Source organism: Pagrus major, chromosome 17 (assembly GCF_040436345.1).
Source record: "Pagrus major chromosome 17, Pma_NU_1.0".
Taxonomy (NCBI): domain Eukaryota; kingdom Metazoa; phylum Chordata; class Actinopteri; order Spariformes; family Sparidae; genus Pagrus; species Pagrus major.
This window is the reverse complement of record NC_133231.1, coordinates 8,071,302-8,094,137: the sequence shown is the minus strand read 5'-3', so window position 1 is coordinate 8,094,137 and position 22,836 is coordinate 8,071,302. Positions and strand designations below refer to the sequence as shown.

At 43.3% G+C, this 22,836-nt stretch overlaps 1 protein-coding gene across 1 annotated transcript; it reads left to right on the top strand.

Annotated features, from left to right (window-relative positions):
• Positions 1 to 8,485: 8,485 nt before the first annotated feature.
• Positions 8,486 to 22,012, top strand: sall3a (spalt-like transcription factor 3a). Its single transcript, XM_073485888.1, has 4 exons — positions 8,486 to 8,567; positions 17,076 to 20,228; positions 20,618 to 20,955; positions 21,581 to 22,012. Exons 1-4 carry the CDS (start codon positions 8,486 to 8,488, stop codon positions 22,010 to 22,012), a joined length of 4,005 nt encoding a protein of 1,334 aa, XP_073341989.1.
• Positions 22,013 to 22,836: the final 824 nt, after the last annotated feature.

The window sequence follows — 22,836 nt, the reverse complement described above, 5'->3', positions numbered from 1 at the left end:
ATATTCAACACATACGTTGTGGAGGCACTTGCAGGTATATACGTTTTAATTTCATGTTCACAGGTTTTACGGAGAGAGAGTATGATGGTAGCTGGGCGACAATATGTCATCAGTCTCCTCTGCGTTTGTGCTTTTTCCGATTGCCATGTTAGATCTGGCTGCTCCAGCAAAATATTACAAAAAAATAAGAAATAAAATTTAAAAAACGCAGCACCGGGGGGAAAAAAGTAGCCGAACAGAGGACCGACTTCTATCGTTCTGAGAGTGCAACGTAGGTAGATAAGAATCTGCAAAATTGTCTTGGGGTCCATACATTTTTCTTTAAAATATCTGTTTCCTTTTCTCAACATCTATCATCATAAAATTACATTTCATATATTATTTTATATCATATTATTCTAGTTTTCGGTCTGTCGAAAGACTTCTTTTCCATTTTGTTTTGGATATTGAGTGGGAAAAAAGTCACTAAGGCCTAAAAACCATCATCGTGCCCAAACCGGTCACCTAAAGTATTACCGACTCTAAAAACAAAAGTCACCATCGTCCATTTTTGTTTCATTTAAGCCCAACAAAACACAACTTTTACACCGTCTCCTCCAGCTTCATAATCCTGTATAAAATAAATCGGTTTCACTCTAATTGCTGCTCTTAAAGCTCCCAGGTCTTTTGCAATCCACCTCACCTTGTTTGTATTGTTGCATATGTGTAGTGGGAACGGCGAGACCAAGCCGATGCTCCAAAAGATAGCTTCGACTGAAAGCAAGCAGTCGCTTTGGGAGCGGACATTTCTGACCTTAGCGAGATGTCGCATTTTGTTAAAGCTTGTCTGTCTCTAAATATCTGACGAATCTTGTGAACGCTGAACTTTTGTCTTGATCTCTTTCTCTCTCCTTGTGTCTTTTTGCTCTCATTTTCGACGGCGTCAAGCACACTCACACGCTCGTGCAGGCATGCACTTGTACCCCACTGCTCACACACACTCACACTTCTAATGGCAATCGAATCACTACAAAGGACATGCGACGGTAGCTACTTACCGCACATTTATCAGCATGCTAACTTTCACTGCTCTTGAATCATGATGCGACATATGCAATCTATCTGTGCTACCTCTCCTGACACACACACGTGTAAACACGCACACACACACACCTCCACTGACAGTGTAGATATGCACTTACCAGGATTAAGCAAGGCAAATGGTGCCAAAACAATGGCAGTATGAAGTAACTGATGCTGTTTAAAAATTCAAAGGCCTCTATTGAACAGACAACGTGGCACACATATCACCGGGCCCACAGATCCCTGCAGCCCACTGGTCTGGCTGCTGGCTGTTTTCAGCCACATATACTCACTATAACACATCAGGAAGTCCATGCAAATACAGGTACGCTCCTCTGACCCACAGTTACACCGACAGACAGAATCTAAGGCTGCTCTAAAGCACATTTCACCTGTGCTTTATACACACTTGCAATCACATAACTGCAGACAGAGACACATAGGCACCTCTCCCCTCCCACACATACACACACACAGTCACTTGTCGAGAGGCTAATATCTTCCCAAGGTCAAACCTGACAAGGAATTCCAATGAGATTAAGTGTCATCAGTGCGACTTTAGCCCCTTTCTGCTCATTGTTCTTGGAAATGGCATTAGAGCCGCAGATGACCGAGGCCTCGGAGCAGTAAAACCTCTTCCCTTCCTGTGCGGGGCCGAGTTGATATGTGAGATATTTGATACAGGGCCTCCGATTCCGACACCAGAATGTAATAATGTTCTTACATATATCTATATCTAGGAGGGTTAGGCCAGTATACTGGTCTGCGAGTGTCAGATATCAGCGTCAGTGTTATTCACATCTGACTGCGCAGTATTTGATTTTTATTTGTGCTTCAGTTGTTTAAAATATCTTTTTATCAGCTGATTCTTTATTCATGACTCCCAGGGTTTGTCTGCCGTAGATTAAGAGGGTCATTCTTTATTTAAGAGCTGCTAACGCTGTAAGTATTTTGGGATTCATTTAGGTCATGAAAAACAGTATTCTGGACTATAAAACCAACAATTTTGATGCACTGCATGTACAGTGAATGTGCTTATTTCCACACGCAGGCAGATCTCCACATATTTCCCTCCATATGAGGCAGTGTCTCAGCTCGGCACATAATCGCAGGGTGTTTTGTTTGTAGACTCTTCTAGTGAAGCACCAGCCTTGTCAGTGTTGTCAGCCAGCATTTGCTGCGCCGCCTTTCACACTGAATTTGACACATAGTCTTTGGTGGCAGCAATGAGCATTTTGTCATCTCCTCTCGAGTGCCAACTCGACGTCCAATTACAGCCCCGCTACTAATTTAATTACAGTAGCAGAAGAAATTGGTTGATTCAATTCATTTCAATTAGGCCTGATTGGAGCAGTCAGATCAAATTTTACTCATCTCAGGTACGAGCCGCCTGTCACATTTGATCTCAGCCTGCCTCATTTGAAGCGAGATAAGCAGGCCATGATATGATAACTGGAAAAGTACGCTTGAGTTCACTGATGTCTGATATTAAAAAGAAAAGAAAAAAGTTCACGGATCACGTGGATTCAGATTCCTCCGAACATCCGACTCTGTGATGAATGTGAGAGTAAAACACTCCACTTTCAGCGCAGGATCACAGCCAGTTGCCACTTAGCAGCGTCCCAGCTACAATGGTCATTACTTATGCATGATGTCCACAATTATGTATCAAATTGTGTGTGCATGTGTGTGCGCGTGTTTTACATATCCAACTAATGGATGCGTAGCGCGGAGCAGAGCTAGAAAACATGTCAGGAAAGAAAAAAAACACTCTTATATCATGTCATTCAGACGAGCAGCTGCTGTAGTGTCTAATAATACGACACACACTTAGAGTGGCTCCCTCCTCAACAGTTTACTGAGAAGACCCTTAAAGGTGCACTATGTAGTTTTGGGGAAGAACATTTAATCAGAGGAGAAAGCCTTGTTTATGCCTAAACAAACTAAATAAACAAACGCTCTACATTTTCACGACTCAATAAACAAACTGACCTTAAAGGACAACACTAATACTGTTTGACTTTGTTTATATTTGGCGGACCCTGCCACTTTTCTAGCTTCAAACAGTGTTCTGGGGATCTTATTTTCCTCTGAGAACAGCTTGTTTATTCACTTATGGAAAAAAAAAAATTACCTCATTTGTATTGTCTCTAAAACTACGTAGTGCCCCTTTAATATAAGACCCGGTAATAAGAAGTAACAGTGATCCTTAAAACAACTGTACTGATCTTATTTTAAATGGTAAAATAATACTTTCTCAGAATAACTACAGCTTAAACAAGCTCAAACATGTGAACGCTGAGTTACATGTTTTATATAGCACATATTTCACCTTTCTTTTCTCCCTTTTTCTCTTTTCTCAGTCGTTCTTTTCAGTCATTGTTCTTAATTGTTGGTCTTACTCATTGTTACAATCACTGTCTGCAGCGGCTGCTTGTCTATGGCTGTTTTATTGTTAGTTTTAATGTCTATTTTAAAGTGTTGTATCATGTGTTTTATTCCTCAAAAGCCTCACCAGGGACAAGGACTGCAAATTAGCCACAGCTAGAAGTCCTACAAACATGGCATTGGTTGCATTTCAATTAGATGCAACAATGCTTTCATGTATTGTCCCCATGACAAATAAACTGAAAGAATATATAAATAAATAAAGGTAAAGCCATAGACTCAGTTTAAGAGTAGATAATTATAGGAATATTGTAATAAAAGACAACCACAAGAAACTGACGAAGAAATGTGATTACTTTAAATTTCTTATCTAAACTTAGACTTTTATGAAAGGAGCCTTCAGACACTATCATAACATGTCGCACATGGCACCATAACCTTTGTAATAACAGCTACAGCGAGCCTACAGATTGCGAATAGTGTGGCGTCGGACAAAAAGTTCAATAAAGCAATATGACAAATATTTATAGGAATATTATGAAGATCGATTACAGCAGAATAAAAGGCATGTGATCATTTTAAAGTGTATCACCACTGACAAAGTTAAAGTCTTGGTTAAAGGACATAAAATTCATAATAATGTCACTAAAAACATTTTAATAACCAAAGTTATGAAGTAATTTTACAATAAAACCACAGAAAGTATGAACCTAACATAACCCAACACTCACAGACACAGTATGTGAATGTTTCAGTTACACAACAATGCCAGTAAGCACCAATAAAATCACTATAAACCAAATATTTAGTCACAATCTAGCGGGGATATTTGAGCTGTCCTCAGGGAGAGTGTTCTTATCATCAACCAATGGCAGAATAAAGTTATACATCGTCTCTGATTGGTGCAGATAGAAACCCCAGCAGTATGCCATAGGCTGCCATAGGCTGATACAGTAGCCTGCGGTGTGTGTGTGTGTGTGTGTGTGTAAATGCGTCTTGGCACCAGTTGCGGCGGCGCAAAGACGTCTGATTGGACGCTGACGCGGGGGGACGCGGTTCTTCAGACTGCGTTGCGTTAACGGTCTGATCACATGCTCCACGAGCCACACAAGGTATACAAAATATCATTCCTCTCACAGCCCCCGCGCTTACAGATAAATCTAATGGTTGAGTCTTATTTTACGCAGCGACAGACTGAAGGATAAATTCAAACTGCGAGCGTCATTTACCTCTTGGCGTCTCTCCCCTCGCGGTCCGGGCCTCCCCTTCACGGTATCCGCAGTGAAAAGACAGATAACCTCACGGCAGACTGCAGAGTGTGAGAGAAAAGTCAGCCGGTGCACTTTATGATGCAGAGAGAGGGCCGCTGCTGAAGCCAACTAGACCCCTTCTTTTTCTTTTTTTTTCTTACCTTGCGACACAGATCCAGAAGGGGTTGAAATGGGTAAAAATGGTTGTTTGGGTGATTACACGTTTCTTCTCTCCCTCCCTCCCTCCCTTCCTCGCCCCCCTCACCCCTCCTCCTCTTCCTCTCCTCCACCAGCAGCTCTCTCTCTCTCTCTCTCTCTCTCTCTCTCTCTCTCTCTCTCTCTCTCTCTCTCTGTGTGTGTGTGTGTCGGTGAATGGAGGAGAGTGGCCCTGTTCTGTTCTAACAGCCGCTGTGGGGCTCCAGCTATGCAGCAAAACAGCCCCGCCGTCCTCTAAGGTTAGAAGACACCTCCGAGGCGCGTCCCGTGTCAGCTGTGTCACAAAACGAACGCCCGTTTATTACCTTTTTTTTTTTTTTTTTTTTTTTTTTATTAATGAGCTATTTATTTGCTGTTACATGACTGAATTCATTGATTTTTTTAATTTTAATTTCATCAATATACTTTCATATCAATTATGAAAAATGATGGGATGGAATCGTGTGGATCGAGCCTAACATCAGACAGAAGACCCCTCAAAACCATCAGAAATTTCAAATTAATTACTTTCCCAGAAGTCCAAGCTGTTTGGCGATCCCTGATCACACTGGATCTCCCTCCCCTCCCCTTCTTCCTCTATGTGTGTGTGTGTGTGTGCGTGTGCGTGTGCGTCTGTGTGTGTGTGTGTAGTGTACCGGATTAAATGGCACCTCGTCCTAAATGGCACCTTGCCTCGTTTCCCCTCTCCTTTCATCATCAGCAAAATAAAGATTAGGCCTACAGAGGAGGAGGAGGAGGAGGGGGGGGGGGGGGGGGGGGGGGGGGGGGATTGTGAAGGCTCGCCCCTCGCGGAGGAGGCGCGGGGGATCCTCATTCCTCCGCCTTTGTGATGATATTGATGATGATGATGGCCAAGTGGACAGTTTGATTTTTGTGTGGCGAGCTAGTTATAAAGAATCAATATTATATCAAGGGGGTAACTTTGGTGATAAAGGACTTCAGCCACTCTGGCTATTCATCATAAGTCTGTAGCAAGCAGATAGGTCAAAAGAAATTATATTGCTCTAAAGAGTGTGTCTCCTTATCTCTCAGCACCAGGGGAGTGGAGGACACGCCGATCGATACAGTAGCTGCCGTATACTCCTTGCAATTATCAATAGCTGATTTTGTCTTCCCGGGGCTGCATCTATTAATACTAGATAATAACAGGCCTTTTGGACATAACTTCTAAAGGGGAGGAGGGAGGGATGATGGAAGGAGAAGGGGAAGGAGAAGAAAAGAAAGTTTGCTCACAGGACGACCTTGCTGTCAACAGATTTGTCTCTCATATGAGGTGGACACAGGGGGATAGACGAGTCAAAGCGACAGGAGGGAGAGGGAGGGGGGAGGCTCTAACTGAGCCCCCCCCTCTCTCTCCCAAACACCACCCCTCCTGACAGGAGTCATCGTTACAGTAAAATGGTTTTACGCGTCAGAGCAACGAACACGACAACAACTAGATATGTGCAGAGCTACTCTTTTCACATTTTATAGCATTAAAACACATCATTATTTATGCTAAAGAGAGATTTCGTGGCGAATTAAGGAGGTTACACACGTAAAACTAAGCGATTACAGCAACTTTACGCAGCTGTTAAATCATATTTATCGATAGAAAATGACGCACGTTCGTTTTTCCTTCTTATTTACTTGCCAGCCGGATTCCACGTCCTAATCCTTTCAATCCTCTCCCCATTATTGTGACCACCGTGCTCACAGAGATTTTAATACAAATAGAAACATGCAAAGTAAAGAGTTAATGTGTTTCTTCTGGAGCACAATGAGATGAAACATCGCTCCTATTTTTCATTTTGCCAGAAAAGAGAAGAAAAGGGTGTTAATAATAATACTATTATTAAATTATCTTTTGAATGGGCCACACAGCCTGACAGGACTCTGTAAGATATTTTTCAATGATCTTTTTACTGTAAATCATACGATGTGATTGCTGTCAGTAAGGGAGAAACTACACTTCCGCGCGTAAAATGTCCATAAACTAGAAATAAAGTTAACACAAAGGCAGGAGGCTGTGGTGGAGAGTCACGCTGGAAACACTGTGCAAAAATACACTCTGCGAGATTAATATGACAGTCTATCTGTCAGCGGCGGCGGCTGCTAAGAGCTGTGAGATATTATATGATGGGAGGTCAAATCTGGGTGTTCACACTGTGAATCTGGGGACGATCCATTGAACAGTAACGTGGTGGTACATCCTAGTGGTGGCTGAAAGCAATGGGCTGAACCTCTGCTTGGGGGTTAACTCTCACACACAGCGCAGTCCCCCACACACACGGAGCCATGCCCGACGCCGAGAGACCGACAGCGCTTGTGGGCTGCCAGAAAAGATAACTTCAAAGTTGGCTCCGAGTGAAGGGAAGACACCGACTGATGCTTTCATTTCGGGAAACAAGCAGCGCTTGAGTGTTTTGGCTACCGAATATCCAGAAAAGACACTTTTTTGTTTTGTTTTTGTTTTTTGGAGAGAGCGCACCGAGGCGAAGGCGCAACCGGGAGCTAAAACACGGCGAGAGGAGGAGTTGGTCGCGATCGGGGAAACACTGAAGCGACTTGCCTAACGGGACAGATGAGTTTTTGATCGCACTGTGGCAGAGAGGAGGACTGTTGAAGCCGCTTTTCTCGGAAGACGCGCGTCAAAGTTTGGAGAGCGGGGCTGCGCCATTCGAACAAGAACAGAAAAGAGAAAACCCTGGTGACCATTTATTGCCGGTGTCAAGAACTTTTGCTCGCACCGGAGAGATGTCCATCGAGAGAAAACTTTAAAGTCTCAGAGACTGTAAACATCGCTTCATCTGAGTCCAGTTCAGAAGGAGGTGCGTGTTCAACCTCGACGCACACTCACACTCACACACTCACACAAAAGTTGCCGAGAAAGTGCGAGAACTGAGCCAAACTCTCGAGACAGACTTGGTGAGAGAGACGCTTTTTCTGAAGCGGGGATCGTAAAGGTCAGAGTGATGAAGATGAGAGATACTTCGCGGTGAATCCTCGGCGCTTGTGAGTCGGTGCGCTCGCTGAAAGGAGGGGGAGAACAGAGCCTGACGTTTTCCCTGTTGAAGACCCCCCCGTGAGCTGGGCATAACAAGAGATTTGGTGTGTTGTGTTGTGTTGTTGGGGGGAGGCTGGATAGTAAAGAGAAAAGAGACGGATAAAGTCTGAGAGTGAAGCGGCTAATTGCTTAGTCCGTCCCTCATTACCATATCCAATGCGCGTCCGCTGGACTCCAGCCAATCCTCCCCACCTTCACACGGTGCCATTAATCGCGAGGCATTATTCACTATCATAATTATTATACCGACATGCGCAATCCGACGCACAGCAACAGCAGCGGCAGCGGCAGCAGCACCGGCTAATTTCACATTATTTTTCCCCCTGTCCTCTCTCCCCCTTGCTCTCTCCGCTCCGCTACTACCAGAACTGTTTGCGAACTTTTTTTTTTTCCTTTTTCCTTTTTCTTTTTTTTTTGTAAGAGTGTGTTGATCCATTCGCTCCCCTTCGCTGATGTATCTGCAAAACGCAGAGGCATCTCGGAGCGCAAAAGCAGAAGCATCGCCAGCACTGACGCCAGCAGCATGTCCCGACGCAAGCAAGCCAAGCCGCAGCACCTCAAGTCGGACGAGGATCCCGCACTAGCCGGGGTGGTTTCCGAGCACGGTGAGTGGATCCGATCAGCTGAGCTCTCTGATCCGAACAGACAACTTCCCCCTTCTGCTCCACACTGCTGTGGCTCACTCTGATTTTTTGTTTTATTTTAGCCGCTTTTAAACTTGCTTCTTTCACTTTAATCTCAACTAGATTTATTTGGATTATTGCTGGGTTTCAGATAAGATTAATTACTTCAATATAGATGGAATTATTTGTGATAAATCCATTATGATGCACTCAGGAGTCACTGGTGACTGAATGGTGGATTTCTTGCTGAAGAAGTTGTGTTTTAATTTCATTCCCAAACATCAGTCGAACCTGCATGTCGCTCAGGCTGTGCCGGCTGTCAGATGACTTTTAAGATTAATATAACTAATGCATATATTCATTTTCAACAGTCTGCACTGGCTGCGTTTGTATCAGTGTATGAGCTGGAGGCCTTTTTGAAAAAACTGTTTCTTTTTTTAATAACATAATTGTTTGAATACTTTCCTATATGTCAAACATCGGAGCTGTTTTCTTAAATGCGTCTTCGAAATCCTACACACTTGTATGTACCTGCGCGCACGCCGAATACACGCGCAAACCATGCATACACACACTGTGTGAGAAGTTGGAAATTATTTGACATCCTCTCTCAGAGCTTTAAAATTCTTCACTCGCGCACAAAGGAGCAAAACACGCAGCTAAATGTATGTTATTCATTTAAAAAAAAATCATTTTATTTTTATTTTATTTTTATTCCACATTCGTGCCTTTTGTCCCTGTGCGCCTGTCTGGGCTCCTCCGAGGAGCAAAATGCGGATTCTGTTGCAGGTCGAAGCCTTGTTTTTGTTATGGAAATGTTTTTGTTTACCCCCCTCACATAAATTTAGCACACTTGATTTGTTCCCTTTTGCTCACAATGTCGACAAGATCGCTTGACAGAGCTCGTCCTCGCCATGTGGGGAAGGAGGGGAAAAAAAAGGCTCATTCATGTTTTATTCTGTACTCAGCCCTTTTTTTTTTTTTGCGCAATAAAACGAGCATTACAGAGCCAAAGTCACATCTTAAGCGAGGCTGTAATGCTGGAGGAATTACAGGAACAACGTGACAACTGTAGGGATATTAATCTTTTTACTTCAGAGCGCACACATCCTGCTGTACGTGCTGGTTTTTACACTCGCAATCTTCTTAAATTGTATATTTTTAATCATTGTATTTTATCATATTTTATCTACCAGGATTAAAATCTATTAATTTTGTAATTTTTATACAATTTTAATAACACCCTTCTCCAATAACAAAGCTGTGTTAACTCTTAGAATCAGCACATTTAATGGTGTTCACTGAAAGATGTATTTCCATGGAGCTCACAACAAATCACTGCTATTATTTATACCTCACTACAGGCTCATGTTGGCCAACACACACACACACGCACACACACACACACACACACCCAGTCACACTCACACACACTCTTCTTTACAATAGAAATGCGTGATGTAATCTCTGGGGAGCAGTTCTCTGTGCATGGGGAAATGTTGGTGTGAGGAGGAGAACCACACTGATCACTCTTGGCTCTTTTTCGTCCGCTTTCACTCTGTTGATTTCCATCATTTCAGGGGGAAATTCATATTTCAACACAAAAACTCTTTCTGTTTTAACGTCGAGGAAAACCTCCCCAAGGTTTTGGTCAGAGATGCGAAAGCGTCCATCAGGTTGCTCTCCTGTAGGATCGTGGAATGAAAAAGCCAACGTACGCTTTTCTGACGTTGAATTTTACACACAAGCAGAATTTATTTAAAAATAATTTTTGCATTTTTAAAAAAGAAAATGTCTAAAGATGGATCAAATAAGCGTTGAGTAAAAAGAAAAGAAGCCATACACTCTTTTCCTGCATTTTTAACACACACTGTCCTGCATGGATGTGTGGCTTTAAAACAAAAACACACAAACAGACGCACACTGAGACTGTGTCGTGGGTAACCTATAGCATCCACACCATTGTGCTTCAGGCTGGTAGTGGCCGTGGAATGTTCTCGCCTGTCCTCGCTGGAGCTCTATATACTGGCTCGCTTGTTTCCAGGACAGACGCTGCAGTGAAACAATCCCAAGCCTTTGGCAGAGCACACTGAGCCCATACACACTTAGATAAACCTAATAATACCATGTCTCATCCTAAGCTACCTTACAGACGAGCTACAAATGTCAGACTGTCAGTGTATCATTGCAGCATGATCGGATTCTCCGCTGCCTGTTCTATTCTCCGTGGCGCAGCTCGTGACGACACTATTGATCGCCGGCCTTGACAAATCATTGCATATAATGTCGAAGGAATTCAAAAGTTCCAATCGTCAGTCGCCGCTTGATTTAGACTTTAAATCCATACATGTCGGGCTGGTGGCAGAGAGAAAGGCAGGCAGTCGAGTGGTGTTCAAATTGTGCTCAAGGACACTCTGTCCGCGGCGCTTTTCGTTTCAAACAAGGAAATAGGCACAAGATTAAGGAGCTTGGGTAAAAACTTCACCTTGTGTGAGCTTTCTTTTCCAAACCTTCAGTTTGATTTGACCTGTTTTTCATGTGACTGTCCTCTCACTGCTGTCCACTACAGGAGCCCTTTAATGTGCTGCATCCCCTGAAAAGATGGAAAAACTAAAATCAAGTGCCAACAAGCTTGTCTGGCATATCATCTCCCCCTCAGCCTTCCGGACACTTGCCCCCTGGGGGCATGGGGGGTTGTGTGTGTGTGTGTGTGTGTGTGTGTGTGTGTGTGTGTGTGTGTGTGTGTGTGTGTGTGTGTGTGTGTATGTGTGTGTTAGGATGGGGAGAGGAGGTGGTGGAGAGATGGGGGCGGTCTGCTTAGGAGTGCTTTTATAAAGCTTGCTGACTTAACCTTTGTCTAGCCCCGGCCAGCCAGGTCCTGCCGCTAGATGTCAAGCTCCTTGTACAATTAGAACATGTGTGCCGTTGACCTTGGCAGCACAGCTTACTCGTGTCCTAGAAAGTGTGAACAGCGACGGGCTTTTCATCTCGCCAACCGCTTCCTCCTCTACAGCTAGTGTCTCTGAAGGTGTGCATGTGGAGTGTGTGGGAGGCGTATATCAACCCATTTATGCTTACTCTTATTTAGAAGGATTTCAAAAGGTACATTTCCTCAGCTATGGACGTCAATGCGAAGTATCAAGTGTAACCAAAAAAAAATTAAATTTTACCATTTTAATGGTGGTAAAATTATATTTTTTGACATCTTCTAAGACGTGTTGGTCAGGTTTTCACGACCACTACGAACGTGGCTTCAGTTTACATTTTCATATTCACATTTACTCTCAAACACACTCACCATGTTTAAACTCTTTCCCCTCTCCACAGCTTAATCTTTGAGGCAGGAATGTACGCAGTTATGAGGTGCAAAAAATATAATATATTGAGGAAATCCCTGCTGACAGTGACAACACGGTTCCCCCTGCAGTGGGGCTTTGTTTGGCTTTTGTTTTAATCCCCTCTCACCATTGGGTGCAGGCCTCTGGACCACCCACATAGTCGTGCCAAAGATGTCTTCAAGAAGGCACTCAAATATGGCTGTGTCTTAATTACTACTCAGCACTGAAAACACACACGAACAAGTGAGATCCTGATTGAGAGGAAGGACTAGACAGGAGAGACCATTTAACTTTCGACTAAAGAGCAGATTTTGGGGAGGATTTAAGAGAAAGCTAACAAGGCATCAAGTGAAAAGGTGCATTTTGCCATTAACTGGTTTTCTTTTGATGACTTTGTTTGTGTTTGTTTAGCTGATTTTAACAGTGATTCAAATAAAAAATATAGCCATAGTGGAAGAGTTTGACAGTGGAGATGATTCAGTTTTTCAGCTTGTGTTGGGTGTAATAAGAGAATTTGTTTTGTAATTTAAAAATTAGCAACTAACCATGTAATTTTAAGTGAACCTCAATTGAAGGAGACAGACTCTATAAAATATGTCTTTGGCCTGCCGAGGATGAGCGTCCATTAGATCCTCCTCCTCACCTCGAGCCTCTTTTGTAAATTCACACGCCTACACACACAGAGCCGTCTTGACGGGTGACACAGTCATCTGGACAGAGTGCCGTCATTGAATACTGTATTGCAAATGCTTACACAAACAAATCGTTAATGTTTTGGCTGGTCCACATCTGCAGGCAATGACAAAGGCCTCTCTGTTAGTGCAGATATGACTGTACCACTCTGCAGTGGGGCTGACCCGGCCGATGACACACACACACACACACACACACACACACACACATAGACACAGAGCTGTGCTGAGGACGCTCGAGTCTCTGCAGGTCTGAGGATGCATGGGATCTTTCGAGGTGTTGAGATGGTTTAAGTGGTTATGGCCACAGAGAGATGACTGAAAAATATCATTTTTTGAAGTATCTGTCGGCCTACAAAATACAAGCAAATATACGGAGGGAGAGTTAGTGGAATCAATGCAATGTTTAGATCAGATTCAGTATTTAAAAACAGGAATTAACGCATCACAAAAGCTTATAATCAAAGTAAAATCTGTTTATATCTTCTTGTGTGTCTTGAATGATCGTTTGCTGCAAGTTTCCAAATGTAAAATGCAGCGACGTGCACACAATGCATCAAAACAGTTGTCTGTCAGATCAGCTTCAGTAAAATAAATACAAATTCTGACTTAAATAATTAATTTATTAGAGAACAGAAAATGATGCAATGGAAAAATGTAATTTGCGCAAGAATTCCAACATTGTTGAGCACAGCAGGCCTCTTTTTTTTTTTTTTTTTTTCGCCCTCCCCTCCCAACTTGGGCTGGACCTATGGTGATGCGTCTCTCGTGAAGGATCCTATAAGCTCTCTACAGATGCTTGAGAAGAATGCATTTTAAAGAGGCAGAAGGAGGGGCGGCACTTTTTGGACACGGCTCTTCTTACTGTCTTTAATAATGTAATTGAAATCAAAAATATCACAGCTTGAGCTGAAAATAGTTTAAAGGTAGGATACATTATATTTGAAATGACCCCAAAGATTTCACCTCAACGTAGAGCAAAACGTTACCAGTGTCATTGTCCATGTGTGTATTCATTAAGCGAATCTGGAAATTGTTAAGAACGGGTAGAATTAGTAATTGCTCAACGCTCCGCTCAATGCCCGGCTCTGTGGAATCAGTGGAAAGCATGAATACCTCATCTGATATAATATGTCAGATTAGCGGTTTCAGTTAGCATGCCAAAGATTGCCGAGCGAGATAGCGGACACACAGATTCAATGTCTACAATCCCCCTATTGACTGCGATCAGCTTAATATTTGCATCTGAGTAAATGAAGACTCTTAAAGGAATGAGAAACGGATTGGATTTTTTCTTTCCACCCTTTCCTTTCTCATGCTATAGGAAAATCAATACGACCCCCCCACCCCACCCCACACACACACACACACACACACACACGCGCGCGCGCACACACGCACACACACACATGCACACACTTTGTCACTGTCTTGCAAACACATAACAACCACAAAATGTCGCCTTCACACAGCTGCATGAACAAAACAATGGCACCCCCCTGTTTCAGAGGGGTTGTGAATGCAGTTGGAATTATTTGGAGATCATGAGCACGTACAGTTCTAGAATATTTCCCAAAAAAGCATAGAAACGATCATGTTGCCATCAGTGTGGCCTGTGTTGTAATGTCGAGCAATTGTGGCGATGTTCAAACTGTCCGAAACCACAACAAAAACCCGCCTGATTGGTTCCTTAAATCTTTTTTTTTAAAGTGGCAGTGTGCAGTATTGTTGAATTAATCAAATTGTCCTGAGCTATTGAGAGTGTAGAATTGAATTTTAAAACAGAAACGATATTTTTTTTTGTGATCGTGCTTCCTGTACAATGTATACTGCAACAAAACTGTAAATGTCCAATGGGAAGGACATTTTCAAATAAAAAACAGGAATTTTAAAATTAAATTAACAAAATAAATATAGTTATAAATAGTGTAGTTTAACAGTTTCTCTACTTTTAGGTCATAAAAATATAGCTCTTTGCAGTGTAAATTTGACAAGGAAGGCCTGTGCAGGCACACTCATACACACTCTGGATAGGTATTCTTTTGTGTGTATGTGCATATGTGCTTTATCTCTATACATACACACGTAATGTGTGTGTGTTCTTATGCGCGTGATAAAACGTGTCAGTGTGTGTGAGGTCAGAGGCATACAAAGGCCCCCACTTGTAATTGTATGAATGAATAAAAGAGATTGACAGTAATACCATTCTAATAACTAATCAGCTCAACACAATGCCTGCTCATTTGCGTTGACCTTTCAACCCCCAATTATGGAAATGAGTTCTGCTGTCCGCTGCTGGGCTAAGGAGATTTTTAGCCTGCTGTCACGTGTCATTGACGTTTCTACCCACTCGCTGCTTTTCACTTGAGGATTTTTCTTTAGGATTTGAGCCTTTTAATGAAACTTTCTTATAGATATTAAGAAAATAATGAAGATTTTTTTTGTTTTAATGGAGGAGTTTGCAGGAAAATCAAAAAGAGGGGATATTTTTATTGCAACTTGGAAATAATGCACAAAACATTTTACATTTTATTTTCCCTCCTCCCTTTTTTTTCTTATTTAACCTGGCAACATACGTGATTATGTAAAATAATATCTTGTTTTGTCAGCCCCGCCCCAGAACATGGAGACTGTCCAAAGCCTTTCTGTTGATAATTAATTAAGTTACAGACACCAGACCTTGATAGCTCATGCCCCCCTCGGACAGAAATTACAGGAGGAGTGATGAATTTCTTTACTAATGAGTCACTGTAATTGGAACAAATGCTTCATGTCTGCTTCACCGTGGCTCGCTCCTTTTTAACCTTTGAGTGTAGGCACTGTATGAATCTCATGATTACTCACGCACAGAGCAGAGTTAGACCTTTAATGTTGATTCAACATGTGCAGTCTGTGACGTGCAGCATTTTCTTGAAGTAATTAGAGGTGATGTCTACACGTCTTTTTATATCTGCGTAAAAAAAAGATCAGTTACTTACTTTATTCAGGATTCATGATTTGTGTGTGTGTGTTTATATATAGACATACAGTCACATACATACTTTGCAAATAATTATAAACCCATTTTTTTTTCTTTGAGCCCCTTTTTAAAGAATTATTAACTCTGCTAAAGCTTTTTTAAGTGACCATCTGTTCGTGTAATAAATTACTTCTATTTGCAATAATGCCTATTAAATTGTCCTGACATTTTTTATAGTGTAAAGTGTGTAGAAAATTGTTTAATTTGTATATAAATAATTGTATTAGCAGATATATGCTAGGTCTGTGAGTGTAAACTGAAATAAAGTACGCACAGGATGCTGTGGCGGTGATTGAGTACACTTCCTACTCGTAATGAAAAGGAAATATGTGTGCGGCCATGAGCAACACACACGCACACCCACACACAGACAAACACACATAGAGTATAACTATGCTTGAGCACAAAAAATAAACACACAAGGGAGGCCATTTCTACATGGTTTTGATCAGGTGTGAATTAGGTCCATGTTCGGAGCTTACGCTGGCTTGTGTGACTCTTGATGGTTGCATGTGGAAGAGGAAGTGGCTTCCTACAACTGTGATTAAACATGTGTAACTAATCAGAGACTTTGCTGCCATGGCACTAGCATGTAATTTGTTGAGTCTTATTTCAGAGACCATGGGAGAGACAGAAAAAGAGAGAGAGAGAGAGAAACTAAATCTGGGAATTTCTCAACACAGAGGGAATGTTTTATATTTCAAAACATTTCAAAGTGGGCTCAATTTTGAATAATAGATGTGTGTATTTTGGTTGCAGATATTTTAAATGCGCTAATTTAACAGTGGGTAATGCAAGGAATGTATAAGAGCTGTATATTCATCAGATTTCTGAACTTATAATTTTCAAAACAATTGTCACAATGTCATAACCAAAGAATATCCCAGTAAAAAGGCCCTTGCTTAGATTCAGGGCTAAAGCATTACCTCTGCAATGCTAACTGAAAAGGCCCAGGCGTTTGAAATTCAGGTGGAAATGACTGGGCTTGATAGCAGAGGGGAATCCTAATGGGGCCATCAAAGTCCTGATTTGTACCCAACAGATGAGGCAGCTGTGAATTGTATGAAATATTGGAAATCAATAGGTTCTATGGAATTTCATTAAGCGGCAGTATCCACAATTGATAGGCCCTCATAATTTGATGGATTGCACAAAGAAAATTATTAGCTGGCTCTATGGAGAGGGTGTGAATGCACAAACCTGGGTCTTGAGAATTGGTGAACTAGGGCAATTTGTTCAGAGTAAAAAAAATAAAAAGAATATTGATTTTGGTTATGTTAAAAGAGAGAAAAAAATCAAAGGTTAAATCTTTGCAGCACTGCACTGCAAAATATGTGTGGATTCTTTATTGATTATTTATTCATTAATTCTTCTTTTTTTGCCTCCTCCTCCCTCCTTTCCTCTCCCCCTTCACTCCCCTTGCTCCCTCCCCTCCCTTCAGCCCGAGGTGATGTTCTGGATGATGCCGACAGCGGGAATGAGAGCCGCAGTGGCAGTGAGGAGACGCATGTATGTGAGAAGTGTTGCGCTGAGTTCTTCAAGTGGTCAGACTTCTGTGAACATTTAAAGAACTGCACCAAAAACCCCCTGGTGCTTATAGTGAATGACAATGAGGACACACCTAACCCCTCCCAAGAGTACCCGACAGAGCCCTCCCCTGTCCCCAGCTGCTCAAGCGAGCAGGCTGACAGTGAGGACCCCAGGGAGGGCAACCACAGTCCTGCTGGTGAGGGGGATGACATCCCAGAGACAGCAACCTTAAATGGGGTCAATGTCCTAGAGAAAGAGGACGAGCAGATGGAGCTAGAGCTTTCTCCTGAAAAAAATATGGATCCTGAAGACAGAGAAATGACATCCCCTGAGCCAGACGGCTCTCTACCTCAGCTCAATGATGTCGTCCCCTCCACTGTTACAAGCTACGCCATGCCAAGCACCAATGTTACCTTGGAGACCCTTCACGGCACCCGGGTTGCGGTAGCCCAGTTTTCACAGAGCGTAAGGGCAGCAGCGGGCAGTGGGGTTTCCACCATGGCTATTCCCATGATCCTGGACCAGCTGATGGCCCTCCAGCAGCAGCAGATACATCAGCTGCAGCTGATAGAACAGATACGCAGTCAGGTGGCTCTGATGAACAGGCAGTCTGCCTCACAGCCTGCTCTCAACCAACATCACAGCAATGCTGCTGGAAACCAGGGGCCTGTATCCTCCTGTGTCCCCCCTGTTGCAAGTCAGCTACAGCTACACAACTTCATCACTCCGCCAGTCCATCCGCTGCCTGTTAGGTTGCCGGCCACTCTCAATGGTCAAGGCCCTTCACCCCTGACCTCAGCAATAGAAGGGCCTCTCTCTCATACACCACAAAGTGGCAGTCAGCAGTCTAACTCTTCAGTCCCCAACACATCCTCAAATAACTCGGTGTTTCCTCCACCCAGTGGTACTGCGTTGTCATCACTACTTCCCTCCTGCTCATCCTCAGTCACAAACAACAACATTAGCACTAGTAGTAGTGTAACAGGAGTTGGTGGCATCAGCAGCAGCTCAGCTCTTCCCAGGAACTCCACCACCCCTCCCTCGCTCAGCCACAGCAGCCTGAGCCTGAGCTCTGCCTCCAGTCTACCACTGATACCTCACAGCTCGTCCAGCAGCGTTATCTTCCCCAACCCCCTGGCCAGCATAGCAGCCACAGCCAATGCGCTTGACCCCCTCTCTGCTCTGATGAAGCACCGCAAGGGGAAGCCCCCAAATGTGTCTGTGTTTGACACTAAGCCCAGCTCTGAGGACCCCTTCTTCAAGCATAAGTGTCGATTCTGTGCCAAGGTGTTTGGCAGTGACAGCGCCCTACAGATCCACCTGCGTTCCCACACTGGAGAGAGGCCCTACAAATGCAACATATGTGGCAACCGTTTCTCCACCAAGGGAAATCTGAAAGTTCACTTCCAGAGGCACAAAGAGAAATATCCACATATTCAGATGAACCCCTACCCTGTGCCAGAGTACCTGGACAACGTACCCACAAGCTCAGGCATCCCATATGGAATGTCTTTGCCCCCGGAAAAACCTGTAACCACATGGCTAGACAGCAAACCCGTCCTCCCCACGGTTCCCACCTCAGTCGGGCTCCAGCTGCCTCCCACGCTGCCGAGTATGATGGGAGGTTTTGGTGAGTCTCCGAGCCTCACTCCGCTCAACAGGTCCCCACAGAGGCCATCTCCACCATCAAGCGAATGTGCATCGTTGTCCCCTAATATCATCACTGACTCTGGCATGACCACTACTTCACCCTCCCCAAAACCCATCCTAGGGACTGATGCACCGCCTCTCTTGAAACCCGAAGGTGTCCTTCTGCCCCCAAGCTGCTCTACTAGGCCAGGAGATAACACCACCACCACAACAACAGTGACTCACGTGGTTCTTTCCTCTACTGTCACTTCCACCACACCGTCCAACAGTTGCCAGGTCACTGAGCCTATCACTAGCCCCACCTCTAATCCTGTCTCTCATCCTGTCCTTCCCATGCTCTCAGACCAGTTCAAGGCCAAGTTTCCCTTTGGAGGCCTCCTAGACTCTATGCAAACCTCTGAGACATCAAAGTTGCAGCAGCTTGTTGAGAATATTGACAAGAAGATGACTGACCCAAACCAGTGTGTCATCTGTCATCGTGTTCTGAGCTGCCAGAGTGCACTTAAGATGCACTACCGCATCCACACTGGGGAGAGGCCTTTCAAATGCAAGATATGTGGCCGGGCATTCACCACCAAGGGCAACCTGAAAACACACTTTGGCGTCCATAGATCTAAACCCCCTCTCCGGGTCCAACACTCCTGCCCCATATGTCAGAAGAAGTTCACCAACGCCGTTGTCTTGCAGCAGCATATCCGTATGCACATGGGAGGGCAGATCCCCAACACCCCAGTTCCCGAAAACCTGCAGGAGATGGAGACTGACCTCTCCCATGATGACAAGAGCTTAGATGCAATGAGTAATTATGATGATGACCTTCTGGATGAAATGGAGCAGGCTCTGGAAGATGAACCTGACCTAAAAGAGATAGAAGTGGACCCATTGAAACCTTACTCACCTGGAAGCTCCCCACCAACTTCCATCATCTCCAGCATTGCTGCGATGGAGAACCAGATGAAGATGATCGACTCCACTGCCAACATGACCCGCTCATTTGGTCAAAAGCTTATGCAGAACGGCAGCAGCTTTGGAGGAGAGACGGATTGCTTTGCCACCGATTCCCTGTCTATGGTGGGGGATGCTGAAGGTCAAAGCTTGGGGAGCCCTGCTTTGTCTGAGTCCTCTGGCTCCATGCAGCATTTGTCCCCATCTCACAGCCATTCTGAGAGCCAGCTATCCAAGTCCCCAGCTACACTGAACAATAATAACAACAGTAGTGCCATGACAGCAGAGGATGGCCAGGAGAACAATACAGCTGGCTTGGCAACAGTGAAGTCGGAAAAATCAGAGACCCCATCTCCACTTTCGGCAACTGAAGGCACTGGGGCCCTTGACCTAACTGCCACTCAACCTAGCAGGCACTTTATCAAGGAAGAGAGCCACTTCAACATGCTGTTTCTAAACAGAGAGCGAGGTGTGTATTATGTAAAATTAACCAGAACTTAATGCATTATATAAATGGAATTAAATATCTAATGTGCAGTTATTACTGAAAATAATGTCCTCACAATGCCATCTATGCAGGTTATGACTCAGTATGTTATATATTATAATATATGATATAAAATATGATATATTGATAATCAGAGAATGATTGAATTCATTTATAAATAAACAAATAATGTGTTGTTAGCCTAATTAATGCAGTGGGGCAGGGAAGAATAATTTAGAAATTAAGATAATTTTCAAGTCATACAACTTTAAACAGCTACCTTGCAGCTATATGGGGAGCAGAGTTAGCAAATGTATCCTGTGTAGTTTAATGTCACCATTCTAATACTAATTTGACCTCTTCTTTTTCAGGGCTGAGCACCCCTAACTTGGCTAGCACTGCATCGAACATGATCAAAATGGAGATGAACGGACATGGGAAGTCAATGTCTCTGAGCGACAACTCTCACCTGCCTGTGGGCATCCAGGTTCCTGCTGCGGCGCCCCAGACCACCATGAGCCCCAGCCTCAACCCCATGTTGGCTCCCCCGCCTCCAAGACGCACTCCTAAGCAGCACAACTGCCACTCATGTGGGAAGAATTTCTCCTCAGCCAGTGCTCTGCAAATCCATGAGCGCACACACACTGGGGAAAAACCTTTCGCCTGCTCTATTTGTGGAAGGGCTTTCACCACAAAGGGCAATCTGAAGGTATGAGTCAGTTCAATATAGCCTTAATTCAAATTGTACTTACAGTAAATGGGGTCTATCTGGTTTTAAGATGCACACTATGTAATGTGTTACAATTCTTGCTGAAGGCCTTTGTAGTTCCAACCGCTCTCCATCACTTTTCTGGGCTCTCTTGATTGTTTGCTCAATAAAACATACATATACCACCATCACACATCTAAAATAAGTCCATTTCAGACATAAAACTTACATATATATATATATATATATATATATATATATATATATATATATATATATATATATAGATATATATATATATTCACAACTACATGGGCCTCAAAATTAAAAAGAAATTGATGATACGATATATTGAATTATGTTGATCAGTGGTTTGGTTATATCAGTTCATTTTATATTAATTTCCAACAGTTCTCAAATGTGCTCTTATATAAATTTTTAGTATTTCACAAAGTCATTTTTAAAAAATGTACGGCTGTTTGTTTTTACATAGAACTTTGGCCTTTACCCTTCTATTCCCACCCATAAAATGTTTATTTGTATGTTGTATTTGCCTTGGACGTAGGACTTGTGACTTACGATGGCACACTCATGATGTTTCTTTTTATTGTCTTGCTAATTTTAGGTTCACATGGGAACACACATGTGGAACAACGCTCCAGCCCGAAGGGGTCGGCGACTGTCTGTAGAGAATCCCATGGCCTTGCTGGGCGGGGACGCCATGAAGTTCAGCGAGATGTTCCAGAAGGACCTGGCGGCTCGGGCCATGAACGTTGACCCGGGCTTCTGGAACCAGTACGCAGCCGCCATCACCAACGGGCTGGCCATGAAGAACAATGAGATCTCTGTGATCCAGAACGGAGGCATCACCCAGCTGCCCGTCAGCCTCGGCGGCGCAGGAATCACTTCCTTGGGTGCCATGCCGGGAGGAATGGACCGTGTTCACACCGGCAGCAGCCCTCCCATGACGGGTATGGAGAAGGCTGGTCTGGATGTCGGGGCCAACCGCCCCTTCTCCAGATTTATGGAGGAGAACAAAGAGATTGGGATCAATTAAAAAGACTTTTCTGTATTATTCCAAGGTAGGCGTTTGGCAAAGACTAAGAGTCTAACAACAAGGAAAGAAACTGCTGATCCAGTCTGAACTCATGCGTACTATATTATGTACAGATTAAGTATTTTTTGTTTGGTTTTGGAAACATAGTATTTAGTATTGATTAGAGGTCTTTGCCTTCCACCCATTCCCTCCTCACTTGATATTTCGCCTATACGAAGAATACTTTGTCTCTTGTTTGAGAATATGTCGTCTTGCAAGATTTGCATGGTACTTATTGGTTTTTATCAGTATGTTTGACTGCTTTTATGAATTCCTTTGAAAACCAGGATCCTGCCTCAATTACGATGGGCAAGCATCTTGTCTGGACAGGACTGAAACAGAAAAGAACAGAGATTTGTTTGGCCTCTGTCTGGCAACCTTGTTTATGAGTGCTCTTTTAAATATAAAGGGGGCATGGATAGACTGAAGAAAAGACTGAAGTATCGTGTTTCTGTGCTCGCCTGATATTTTTTTTCTCATGAACTAGAAAACTTGAAAAAAATAATGTTTGAACTATTTTAATCTTTACATTTAGTCTCCCAGCATTGTCTTATAATATTGTCCTGTGTCTTTAGTATTTATGATATTGACAAAAAAGCGGGTATACAAAAATATATTTAATGGCCCAAGCATTTTATTGATCCATTTCTTTTCTAAACTGCAGGCTTCACTGATGAATATCTCTTTCAATAAAGACAATATGTCGTTTGAGTTGAACAACAGAGAAAATGGTAGGTTTTATTTGGATATCTGTTGAGACTATGTGTATCTGGTTACACCGTAAA

Excerpts from the sequence above, each read along its gene's own strand:
- sall3a (XM_073485888.1), top strand. The coding sequence starts at position 8,486 with ATGTCCCGACGCAAGCAAGCCAAGCCGCAGCACCTCAAGTCGGACGAG. Across the intron at positions 8,568-17,075 it reads CGGGGTGGTTTCCGAGCACG|CCCGAGGTGATGTTCTGGAT; the intron begins GTGAGTGGATCC and ends CCCTCCCTTCAG. Across the intron at positions 20,229-20,617 it reads GTTTCTAAACAGAGAGCGAG|GGCTGAGCACCCCTAACTTG; the intron begins GTGTGTATTATG and ends CTTCTTTTTCAG.